General features: G+C 37.7%; 1 protein-coding gene across 8 annotated transcripts in view; it reads left to right on the top strand.

Annotated features, from left to right (window-relative positions):
• Tdrd5 (tudor domain containing 5) overlaps positions 1-12,110 on the top strand; it is a 43,304-nt gene extending 31,194 nt beyond the window's left edge. For 3 of the 8 annotated variants that reach the window (XM_048357134.1, XM_048357131.1, XM_048357139.1), the window contains 6 exons: positions 327-485; positions 3,481-3,639; positions 6,541-6,720; positions 7,312-7,455; positions 8,114-8,309; positions 11,227-12,110. In XM_048357134.1, the coding sequence (XP_048213091.1) occupies positions 327-485; positions 3,481-3,639; positions 6,541-6,720; positions 7,312-7,455; positions 8,114-8,309; positions 11,227-11,507 (1,119 nt within the window). In that variant the 3' untranslated portion in view covers positions 11,508-12,110. The remainder of the gene's footprint in view (positions 1-326; positions 486-3,480; positions 3,640-6,540; positions 6,721-7,311; positions 7,456-8,113; positions 8,310-11,226) is intronic. The other 5 variants (XM_048357133.1, XM_048357132.1, XM_048357135.1 and 2 more) reach the window with 5 other exon arrangements.
• The last annotated feature ends 409 nt before the right edge of the window (positions 12,111-12,519 follow it).

Below are 12,519 nucleotides of genomic sequence, written 5' to 3'. Positions count from 1 at the left end.
CATTTGACTCAATGTCTTTTAGATGTGAATACTTTTATAGTAAACAAATGATCAAATATTCTCTTACCCCAAAGTCCCTAGGGTTAAGGCTATACTAGAGAACAACAACTTTTGTTTTGCAGTTATTGATAGTGGTAGCTACACCACTACACATATTGGTCTTAATTTTTGTAATTAAATCATTTCAATATGGAGAAATGTTCTATTAGATTTTAGAAGATAATATACTTTCATAGCATTTGAAAATTCTATGAAGTATTAACCTTTTCACTTTTTCTCTTGATTATGTAATTTAAATACTCTTCCTTTTTCTTTTTAAATCCTAGGGTTTCAAAAACCTAAACCCTTTAGCTTTATATACTAAATCCAGTAGAGAGCCAGATGATGTGGTCTTGACAGAACTGGGTTATCCTTCCCAGCAGCACTGTTTAACTGACAACCCAGAGAAAAGTCCACAGGCCAAAGATAGCACGTTACATACCTTGGTAAGGGGTTTCACAAATATTCTAATTACTGTTATTAAACAGAGTGATCATCATTTTATAGATGAGGGAACTGAGGCTTTCCAGACTTAAGAAATATTGGGACTTGTGTACAGGTTGACAACAATTTTCTTGTCTCTGATTATTGCTGGTTTCAACCTTTTCATTAGACTTATTTCCTCAACTGTTCTGTCTTGTACTAAATTCCTTTGTTTCCTGCATGTGGTCTCCTCCTACACTACTCAGGGTCTTTCTCAACTGTTCTTTGTTCCTTTCTTGTAAACATGTTGCTAGTCCTCCCTTCTACCCACAGAAATGTTTTATCTTATGTGGTGTTGTAGCCAAAATAACAATAGCAACATCATTTATTGAACTTGTATTACATCTCTGGCACTGTCATATACTCACAATGTATTAGCTAATTTAATCTTCATAACAATTGTATTTCACCCAGGCTAGATAGAGGGAAAGAGAAACCATAGTAAAACTTCAGGTTTTAATTTTATGTGTGTTTTCCCTTTTTTCATGCATGCTGTGAAGCCATGGCCTTGGGTATGCTAGGCAAGTGTTCTACCTCTTGAGCCATTCCCCAGAGCTCTCCTTTTTTATATCTTGTTTTTGTTTTGTTTGTTTTCACTAACTTTCCCAGAGTTTGCATTGAACTCTTTTCTTCTGAGTCTGTCTCCCAAGAAGCTGCAATTACAGGCAGGTACCACCATGCTTACCTTCTGGTTTGTTGTTTCTATTATTTTTCTTTTATTTTTTAGTACTAGGGTTGGAACTTAGGGCCTTGTGCTTGCCTAGCATGTACTTTACTACTTACACCACTTCTTAAATAAGTCCTCTGAGTCTTATATTACTCAGGATGAAAGATACAGTCTGTGGCTGAGGTCCAAAGATGTTTTGTTTGTTGATATAACAAGGCTCTGTATATTCTCTAAATAAAAAGAATTGCTTAGTATGAATTATATATATGTATGTGTTAATATGATTTCAGTAGATATTTCTAGTTATAAAAGATAAAATGTGCTGGGCATGGTGGCTTGTGCCTGTAATCATAGCTAATCAAGAGGCTGAGGATCAGTCCCCGTGAGACTTTTTTTTTTTTTTTTTGCCAGTCCTGGGGCTTGGACTCAGGGCCTGAGCACTGTCCCTGGCTTCTTTTTGCTCAAGGCTAGCACTCTGCCACTTGAACCACAGCGCCACTTCTGGCCATTTTCTGTATATGTGGTGCTGGGGAATTGAACCCAGGGCTTCATGTATATGAGGCAAGCACTCTAGCCACTAGGCCATATTCCCAGCCCTCCCGTGAGACTCTTATCTCCAATTAACCACTCAAAAACTTGAAGTGGTGCTGTGGCTCAAAGTGGTAGGGTGCTAGCCTTGAACAAAGCTCAGGAACCAGCACCCAGGCCCTGAGTTCAAGCTTCACAACAGACAAAAAAAAAAAAAGAAAACAAAAGAATAAAATGTCAAGACCACTTTGACTACTTGTTATTGTTATTAAAAGTATGTGTAAGAGAGACACAGGGTAAAAAAAAAGAGAAATAACTACAAAAGCAATACTTGCAAAACTGTTTGGTGTAAGTGAACTGAACACCTGGGGGGGGAGGGAAAGGGGGGAGGGAGGGGGGCATGAGGGACAAGGCAACAAACAGTACAAGAAATGTATCCAATGCCCAACGTATGATACTGTAACCTCTCTGTACGTCAGATTGATGATAAAAATTTGAGAAAAAAAAAAAGTATGTGTGAGCTAGGGCATGGTGAAGGTTGTGTAATCTCAGGAGTATTATAAATTCAAGGTCAGCTTGGGCAGTTCAGCAAAACCTTGTCACAAATTATGAATATTCCTGCAAATTGAACTTATCAATAATAAAAAGATTATATTTCTTCATTTAAGTGAAATGAATTCAGCTTTTAACATTTTTAACATCAACTTTTAACATTTTTCTGATATCTTTAGATAAGCATAATCATAATTCAATCCTAGAAATGAAATGACTGTCCTTTCCGCAAAAAAGAAAACAACCTCTTCTTACCTCAGTTTGTATTTTGTGTAGGAGGATTCTCATATTACATAAATATACCCACCTTTTTAGTTCTCTGATGATTACTTCTGTGTTTTAAATATCTTTCCAGTTGTGTTCTCTCCTTCACTGCATTTTCTCAAACACCTACTCTTCTCTCTGAGTAATATTTTGGACATATCTTTATCATGGCTATGCTATGACTGTGCTGTTTCTTTTCCCTTTATATTTTACTTCTTTTAAAGCTAAGACTTTTAGGCAAGTCACAGCAGAGGATCACAAGAGCCCAATAGCTATACCCTATGAACACATAAGATGATGCTAAGTGAAATGAACTCCAGGTTATGGAAACAATTGTTATATCACTGTTGTAACTACTTTCAATGTGCTATGTGTAACTGTAGCTTCTATTATTGATGATCTTCTTGTATCCCCTTCCTGTGGTTGTACCTACACTATCTCTTTATCTTATCTGAGTACATTGGAAACCATGTATACTGATATTAGAACTAGGAAACTGAAAGGGAATACCAAAATCGAGAGACACAGGGTAAAAAAGACAAACGACTACAAAAGCAGTACTTGCAAAACTGTTTGGTGTAAATGAACTGAACAACTCTTGGGGGGGGGGAAGGGAAAGGGGGAGGGGGGAGGGAGGAATGAGAGAGGAGGTAACAAACAGTAAAAGAAATGTATCCAATGCCTAACATATGAAACTGTAACCTCTCTGTACATCAGTTTGAAAAAAATTAAAAAAAATAAAGCTAGGACTTGTAGAGATGTTGTAATAACATGCTCAAAACATTCCTGAAATAGTTTAACAGAATTGGAAACCTAGGGTCATGGATAAAATTAGAATAGCACATTGTATGAACTAAAGTGAAAAATACCCTCTAACGTGTGTAAATATATAGACTTTGGAAACAGCATTAATACTGAAAACAAAATTTTTCTTTCATGCCTACTAGCAGGATGTTAATAATGAAAAGTCTTTAAGTGACCTTAAATCTGTGCCAAAGGAACTATTAAATGATTCTGAATTTAGTCCATTGAAAACCCATAAGACCTGTGAGGGAGATCCTAAGTGGGCCATCCTGGAGCCAAACAACCCGAAGGAAGTAAATGAGGTAAGAGAAGAAAAGGTATCTTTTTGTTTTTAAAAATGTAGTTAATGGGCCTGGGGATATGGCCTAGTGGCAAGAGTGCTTGCCTCCTATACATGAAGCTCACAGTTTGATTCCCCAGCACCACATATACAGAAAATGGCCAGAAGTGGCGCTGTGGCTCAAGTGGCAGAGTGCTAGCCTTGAGCAAAAAGAAGCCAGGGACAGTGCTCAGGCCCTGAGTCCAAGCCCCAGGACTGGCAAAAAAAAAAAAAAAAAAAAAGGTTGTTAGTATAAATAACTCACAAATGAAGATGGCTTAGAATAAAATGGCTGAGTACCACTACTTTTTATGTCATACCGCATCTCTCAAAGATGAACTAGTCTCTTGTTGATAGTCATCAAGACTAAAGTTATGCAGTATAACACAGGAAAGAGAGAGCATTTTCTAGCTTCACTGTGTAGTTTATTATCCTGAAACTATAAGCCACTGTCAAGTAGGCTGATATATCTGAGGATTGTGGTTCAAAGTCAGCTGGGACAGGAAAGTTTATGAGACTCTTATTTCTAGTTAACATCTACAAAGCTGGAAGTAGGGAACTGTGGCTCAAGTGATAGAAAAAAAGCTCAGGATAGGCTCTGAGTTCAAGCCCCAGGGCTGGCACAGAAAAAACAAAATATAAAAAACTTCAATGGGGAAACATGCGTACAACTTGTCTATTCATTATGACTGGATAAATTCATTTCAGTTTTGAAGGATAGCTTTACTAGATACCCTAGGTTGAGCTGGGCACCCACTAGTGGCTATTCACCTAGCTATTCAGGAGGCTAAAATTTGAGGATCACAGTTCAAAGCCAGCCAGGAAAATCCATGGGATTCTTATTTCCAGTTAACCACCAGAAACCAGAAGTGGTGCTGTGACTCAAAGTGGTAAGACAGCCCTTGAGCAAAAGAGTTCAGGAACAGTGCACAGGCCCCTAGTTCAAGCCCCATGACTGACAAAAAAAAGATACACTAGAGGTTGATAATTATTATTTCTCAGGGCCTGAATGATGTCATTTCATGTACACCTTGCTTTTGTAGAGTTTGTATTGAGAAATCTGCTATATAATTTTGTTTTTACAAATAACCTGTCACTTCTTTGCAGCGTCAATGTTCTTTCTTACCACCACCCCCTCCGTCCTGGGACTTGAACTCGGCCTGAGTACTGTCCCTGTGCTTCTTTTGCTTAAGGCTAGCACTCTACCACTTGAGCCACAGTGCCACTGCTGGCTTTTTTGAATAGTGAAATAAGAGTCTCTTAGACTTTCCTTCGAATAGAAATGTGGACAATAGATACTATACTGATGACATTTCAGGTGGAAATGAGGACTCTTACAGGGAACTGGTCTAGAGGCTTTTCACATTACATTCTGTCAAATAATTGCCAAGATCTTGTCCAGGTCCTGAGATGTGTGTAAGGCTGAATTTAAACATGATGGGCTGATCTGGAGGAGAAAACTTCAAAGCACCACACCATCTGGAGTATGAAATAGATATTAGTCCCTGCTTTTCAGTGTTTAGAATTGGGATCAAAGATTTGAAAAACTTGTAGTTTGGCCAGAAAAGATTTAAGATTATAGACAAGTAAGATGTGGTTGATGAAGAAATTAGTACAAGGCTATGACTTCAAACCCACACTGACACACACACACACACACACACACACACACACACACAATTACTTGTAATTGTCCTCTTAATAGTTCCAACTATTGACATAGGGTCATCCACCTGTCTGATCATGTGCGTGGACCACAATTCATCTATTTTAGGTTCCACTGGCATGACAGGGACATGCCACCACACTCAGATTCTTCCAGTGAGCAGTCTGCCTTGATTCGCCCAGTGTTAGCCCCCCACAAAGTTAGGATGACAAATGCACACCACTGTTCCAAGCTATGTGTTGAGGAGTCTTGTGAAATTTTCTGTCCTGGCTGGCTATAAACCATGATGCTCTTTTTCTCCACCTCCAGTGTAGCTGATGTAGCTGAGATTATAGGTGTGAGTCACCAGCACCTGGCTAGATGGACTGCCATGATCCTTTGAGGGTCAGAGACAGAATTTTATTATTTGGATCTGAAATGTCCCCCACAGCCATGTGCTAAAAGTTCAGTACAGTAATGGTATTACAGGAAAGTAGTAAAAACTTCAAGAGGCAGGACTGTGGTGGAGGAAATAGCTGACTGGGGGCATGTTTTTGAAGGGTGTTTCTTGTCCCCTGCTTGTTGCTTCCTTTTTTTGCTTCCTGGACAACATGAAGTAAGAAGCCTTCTCTGCTACATGTTCCCACTGCTGTGATATTATGCTTTGCTTCCGTCCTGTAGCAACAGATGTGAATGACCGAAAAACTGAGGCAGAAAAAACTTTTTCTCCTTTTAAATTGTTTCTCATAGCTTTCCATCACTGTGACAAACTACATAACAACCAAAACTTTTGTTTTTTCTTTTATTATGTTTGCGTCACACTCAGTTTTACCCTTTAGAAACCCTTTGACTCTCCAAAAGACCTGGTTTTCCGTAGATGGAAAGGAGATAGGTGCTTAAGTTCGGGGAGTAGGGAAGGCTGTCTACAGGTAGTATAACTCTTATTTCCTTTGCCTTTTACCCTCTCCTAACAATCTCTCTTCTAAAATTTTCCTGAATTTGGATTGTTGCACTTTCTGGGGACCCCTTAACTAGTTGTTTGCTTTCCTGTATCCAAGATGTAGATAGCATTTTTCCCTCTTCTTTTTGGACCATAGATTTGTAACTTAAATCAGTTGATACTTTGGTGCATTTATACTGTCTTCCCTACTCAAAAGGAAATTGTAAGCCTAAACTTTAAAATATGCTTGTATAGAAAGTGTAAGTGATAGTTTTTCTTTGTGTTCTGATGCCTTCTAGGATGAGGTTCCTAGTGGAATGCCATGCCTGGAGTCAGTGACCACAGGTGATGATATTTGGGATGAGAACTGGTTACCTCTGCGGGCTAGAATGGGAAAAGGTGATGCTGCCCCCCATCTGTTCACCTCAAGCCTTGTTGGAAAGAAACAGTACTCATTGTGTGAAGAAATGCCACAGAAGGTTAGAGCTTAAGGATAACAGCATCTCAGTACCGGGAAAAAGAAAGTTTATATTTAATTGGCCTTGAGAAAGCTATGAGAATCGGTCAGGCTATAATTCAAAAGAATTCATGATAGTTTTTTTTTTTAAAGTGGTAGTAGTAAAAGCTAGAACAGAGAGTAATGAAAGATTATTTGAATAGTTGACATTTTAAGTGTTAATGATTTCTATTTTTATCATTGACCCCCCCTAATCAAAGCTTTACCAATTTAGTTATTTTCTCTATCTTTATTTTTGTTGCATTATTCTTGGAGTTTCTGCAGTCAGGCTATTTGCTAATATTGTGCCTAACTGTATGATTGAAATTTAACTTACTTATTTGTACCTTTTAAATGCTAGATAATCATAAAAAGTATCTAGCCAGAAAACTGATATTAAACTGTATAAACATTGTTGTATTTTTAAGATCCAAGAGCTTAAGATAACTGGGTACAGATGAGTACCTCATACCACATTACCTGGAAAATAATTTATGCATTGCTTCCATGCCCAAGTCATTCTGTTCTGGGATCTTGCATCACTGTCACCTGTTTTTTCTTTTTCTTTATATAGGACTGGTGTTTTTCTACATCTGAAGATGTATGGGATGGTTCAGGGCAACATGCAGGCCTTGTGAGTGGAATGAATGTAGAAATTCAAAAAGCAGAAGGGCTGAGTGCTCAAGAAAAAAAGTCTGGTACAGCCAGAATTGAAATGGTAAATATGTAGTGAATGTTATTGTGATGGTTTTTAAAGTAAAAATTGTGGCTCATGACCTCTGTCTTAACACTTGGTAGGATACTGATACATAAAATGTATAATGGGATTTAAATTAATTTTAATACAGTTTATCTTTCTTCAGAAGATAATTTTAAACCCAGAATTAAAAAGTTGATTAAATTCACATTTAGGGATAAATAGGCTTCTCCCATAGCTTAGGCATAAATTTGAAGCTCTATATCTTCCTCAGTCTAGACCAATATCATACTGTACCTTAGGCAGAAACCATTAATCATGGCAAAAAAAATTCCATTTGTTTCCTGTTTCTCAAATATATAAGAATCATCTTGAAACCATCAGGACAGTTTATATCATTTCCTCTACTCTCTAAATCATGTTAATTATGACTAAGTAGATTTCATGATCATTTCTATGATCTGACTGCTTCTCAGCTATTTGTATATATCATAATGTTCACCAAAAGATTAACTAACCTCAACTAACACATTGAGAAGAGCTTCTGAAAGAATAGGTTTATGAAAGTTTTATTTACTATATGAAAATATTTGTGGTTTGTGTAAGGAAACAAAAAAGGACTTAATTCATGTTATATTAATAGTCACTTTCTTTGCTCCATTTTGTAACAAACTTAAAGGATCCTTTGGATTCTTCCACACTGCCTAAACTGGAGGAACTCTACATCTCTCTTACCCCATCACAGCTATCAACAGAAGGGAGCCAGTTTGAACCTAGACACATTCAGACTCAACCAAAGTACAGTCAGCTGTCCACACAGTTGTCCAATTCAACTCCTGCTGTGGATGAGTCTCCAGAAAAATTCTCTCCGTCTGGTAGGTTTACATATACTTGTGTGCTCACACTTAACAAATACATTATAACTGTGTTGATAAACACCTTCATTTAACCTTTACTAGAACATTTCTTGAAAGATTGCTCATCTCATCTTAGTTTTAGGTCAGGTATTCCCTTTAACTTTACCATTCTTCTCTTTTTTTTCTCTGCCATTTTTATACAAGGTTTCATATTCATACAGTAAAATGTGCCCATTTTCAAATGGTTCTTTTGAGTTTTAGCAAGGGAATACAATCATAGTATTTTCATTAACCTGAAAAGTGCCCTTGTACCTCTTTGTAGTCAGTCTCCCCACCAATTTACTGGCCTCTTAACCTGTCACTACCCAGTATCGTGTAAATAGTTTTTATGTCTGGCTTCTTTCATTTATCAAAATGTTATAGTTTCATTTCTATTTTGTATTTATCTCGAAGTGAATTTGCCAGACCATATAATAACTAAAATGTTTTCTAAAGTGGCCTTATAATTCACATTTTCCCCAGCCAGGTACGAAAGTTCAAGTTGGTCTACCTTCCAGCCACCAGATGGTATTTTTTCTTCTTTTTTAATTTTGGCAGACAGTAGTATTGTGATTTGCATTTTTCTGTTTACTGTGATACGAACAATCTTTTTGTGTACTTACATTCATATCTTTGTTCTTTATTACCTTCCAATAATATACTTGTTTTTTCCATTCCAGATGTCATTCAGTCATTGTTACTTTTCTAATTATTGATTTCTAATTTAACTTCATTTATGATCAAAGAACAAAATCCTCTCAAACCTTTTAATTGTTGACATTTAATAGCCTAGAGTAGGTTCTATTTTTTAATTGCTTTGTGCTCTATAGGACAGTGTGCAAACTGGTGATGGGTAGATTACGTGGATAGTGTTGTATTTTTATATAACTTTAGCTCATGTATTGAGATATAATTGTTGAGCTTTCCCAGTGTAGTGGATTTTTCTTCTTTAGTTCTCTAAGGTTTTGCTTCAAATATTTTGAAGCTCTTATTAGGATTATTTCCTCCTCTTATCTTGGTAGTACCCTGCTTTGAAATCCACTTTTGATATATTTCATTTTTACCTATCTGCATCACTAAAATAGATTCTGTGTAAATGCCGTGCAGTTGGTCTTGGTTTGATTCTCTGTTTTGGTGGTGGTTGTTGGTGGCTAGTACAAGGGCTTGAACTCTGGACTTGGGCACTGTTCTATTTACTCAAGGCCAGAACTCTGCCACTGTGTCATTTCTGGCTTTTTCTGTGATTAATTGGAGATTAGAGTCTCACAGACTTTCCTGCCTGGGCTGGCTTCAGACTGTAATCCTCAGATCTCAACCTCCTGAATAGCTAAGATTCTAGGCATGAGCTACTGGTGCCTGGCTTCTTTGTGTTTCTTCTTTTATTAGGCTGTTCTGGGTCAGGCTTTTTTTTTTAGTCTAGGTACAAACTACTCTTTCTGAGGGTATTGGTTGGGACTTGATGTCACATGTATTTGGATGTCTTTCCACTATAGTTGGTGAGAATTCAAAACTGTTTTGGCTTGATGTAAGTTCTTAAAATTGTTTTTCCTACTATTTTCAGGTGGTGCCCCATCCTGGCCTGAGTAGTCTTCTTATATGAGGAAGCCAGATCACTGCTCAGTCTAGGTTTAAGATCTCTTGCCCGCTATAGCTGCTCTTTCCTGTAGCTTTATACTCACAAATTCTAGATACCTTTGGTCTCCCAGAACGCTGAACTTTGTCTTCTCAGTAAGGCCTCCAGACTCAGCCTGTACTTCTCTTCCTTTTCCTATACTCACAACCTGAAAATTCTTTTCTAGGAGTGATCAAAGGCACATCTAGTCTGTTTCCCTTCTCTTAGGCATCACTATCCTGTACTAGTCTGAAAATTGTTCCACACAATCTTTCCAGCTTCCTAGTTCTGTAAGGCAAGAGAGTATATACAACTCCGGTTCAACCTGGCTGAAAGTAGGCATTTTGCTACTCTTCTTTGGTCATTTGTGCTTGCTTTCATAATTTATACCTTTTAAAATCTAACTCATCTAGGATCTCTTAGAAAACATTTTTCACTAGAAATCCTTTTTCTCTGTGAGCATTAGTTTCATGCTTTCGAATTTCATTAACAAATGGAACAAATCTTCTTTGACATACTGAACACAAAAACAGATGAAGGATTACACTATGCCTACTTTTGCTCTAAATTTTTGAAGTCTATTTTTAAGATTGAGAGAAGTACCGGTCTGTGTTTGCCATGGTAGATGGCACAGTAAGGAGCTTTTGCCAAGACAGCTGTGTTGAATGTTTTTAAGCAGTTTTTTCCCCATTCTGGCTCAACCAAAATCATCTTCCTGCCTCAGCTTGGGATTTTCCTCCCAGGATTTGGGAATGTGCCACTATGCTCTGCTAACATAAGAAGCATGTTGGCTTAGATGAAAAAAAAACTTCCTCTTCTCCTCTCACTGTAGGCGAGTACATAGACCAGCTACTTAACCTTCTAAGAATGCACAGCATTCTCTTCCTTGGTTCTTAGGCATTGTTTAAAAGATTATTTCTTCTCAGCTGTGTATAGTATGGTAGCCATTTAATGTGATGACTGACTTTTGGTCCTTGTAGCAACCAGTCTTGTATGACTTTGTTCTTATTGGCCACGACTTTTAATTGGAACCACTGGCAATGGGAAATTCCTAGGGGATACCATTTTTCTCAGTGCTGAAAGAGAACTTACTGGATATGAATTTATTACAAGCCTGAAATGTTCTTCCTGTTCATGTTTTTTTTTGTTGCCTGGTTTCTGACTCAACCTCTCTGATTGGCCATTAGTTACTGTCACCACCTAACAAACAGTGGTTGTACAACATGTTGGTAAAGACTGATTTGAGAAACCCTTGAAAAGACTCCTGTTTTCTCTCATTTTTAGTGGAGAGCTCTCCAGGAAGCATAAAGAATGAAGATTTTTCTAGTAGTGATGCTGTCACTTTGTTCAAGGACAAGAGTCAAGGGGGCATAGATCAGCTGTCTTTGATTTTGTCCCCCACGCACCAGATTTCTCAGAAGCTCTACATTCCTCGAAGTACAGCCACTGCTGCCTTAGGAGCTGCTGCCCGGCTAGCTACATCCACAAGCCTCCTGCACTGGTACCCGAGTATGAAAGGGTGGAAGCATGAGGGACAGGGGGAGGAAGGGGCTGAAGAGAAATAGCATTTGCTAGTGAGGCTTTGTTTTCTAAAGTTTGCTGTCCACTTTGCTGAGTGAATGTTGATTTTTTTTCATCTTTATCATTTTATTTAATTGTGTATGATTTTGTTCACCTTTGTTTTTAATGCAACAGTTCAAAGGAGTTTGTTTCTATAAATGTTTTTCTTGTACATATCATCACTGAAAATCTGATGTTTTGTGATCCATATATAGCAAGACAACGGCATTCTTACCCCCTATCTCCAGAGAAAGGATGTCTGAATCTTAATCTTAGGTTTTGTATCATAGACCACTATTTATTCCAACCAAACTAAACATGTCCATGTACTTTTTACTTCCATTCCTAAAAAATTAAGGAAGGCTATTTTTTCAGAATAAATACCTGCAACATAGTTGAATCATCTCTAGAGTTCCCTGCTATGTCACTTTTTATGGTACTGGAGTTTTGAACTAATGGCCACAGGCACTCTACTACTTGAGGTACACTTCCAGCCTGTATTATTTAGATTGGGTCTAATTTTTTTGTGGGTGGCTGGTCTTGCACCACAATCCTATCTATGCCTGTGCACCTGGGACTAACAACCAATAAAACCATCTTGATTGAGATTGGTGTCTCACTTTTTGCCTGGCTGACCTCAAACTATAATTCTGATACCAAGTAGTTGAGATTGCAGGCATACTCCACTATGCCCAGCAACAGTAGTATTCTTTAAGCATTTATACAACATGTGCTTACAGTGTGTGAAAGACTGACAAAGACAAGTAAAATGGAGTGACATTTTTGTGCTAAAATAACAGACTTATCCCCAAATTTTGAGTATTTCCAGTATAGAATCATTTATGGTGCACACGTATAATCCTAACTACTCAGGAGGCTGTGTCCTAGAGGATTGCAGTTCAAAGCCAAGAAGAGCATAGGCACTTATCAAGCTCCAGAAACTGTCAAGGAACAATTAAAATTGCTAACATGCTGCATATAATGTGGCATACTTGGTCTACTTTTTTCTATAATGAG

The sequence above is a fragment of the Perognathus longimembris genome, chromosome 11 (genome assembly GCF_023159225.1).
Source record: "Perognathus longimembris pacificus isolate PPM17 chromosome 11, ASM2315922v1, whole genome shotgun sequence".
Lineage (NCBI taxonomy): Eukaryota > Metazoa > Chordata > Mammalia > Rodentia > Heteromyidae > Perognathus > Perognathus longimembris.
The sequence above is the reverse complement of the archived record's forward strand: the minus strand, read 5'-3'. Positions and strand labels throughout refer to the sequence as shown.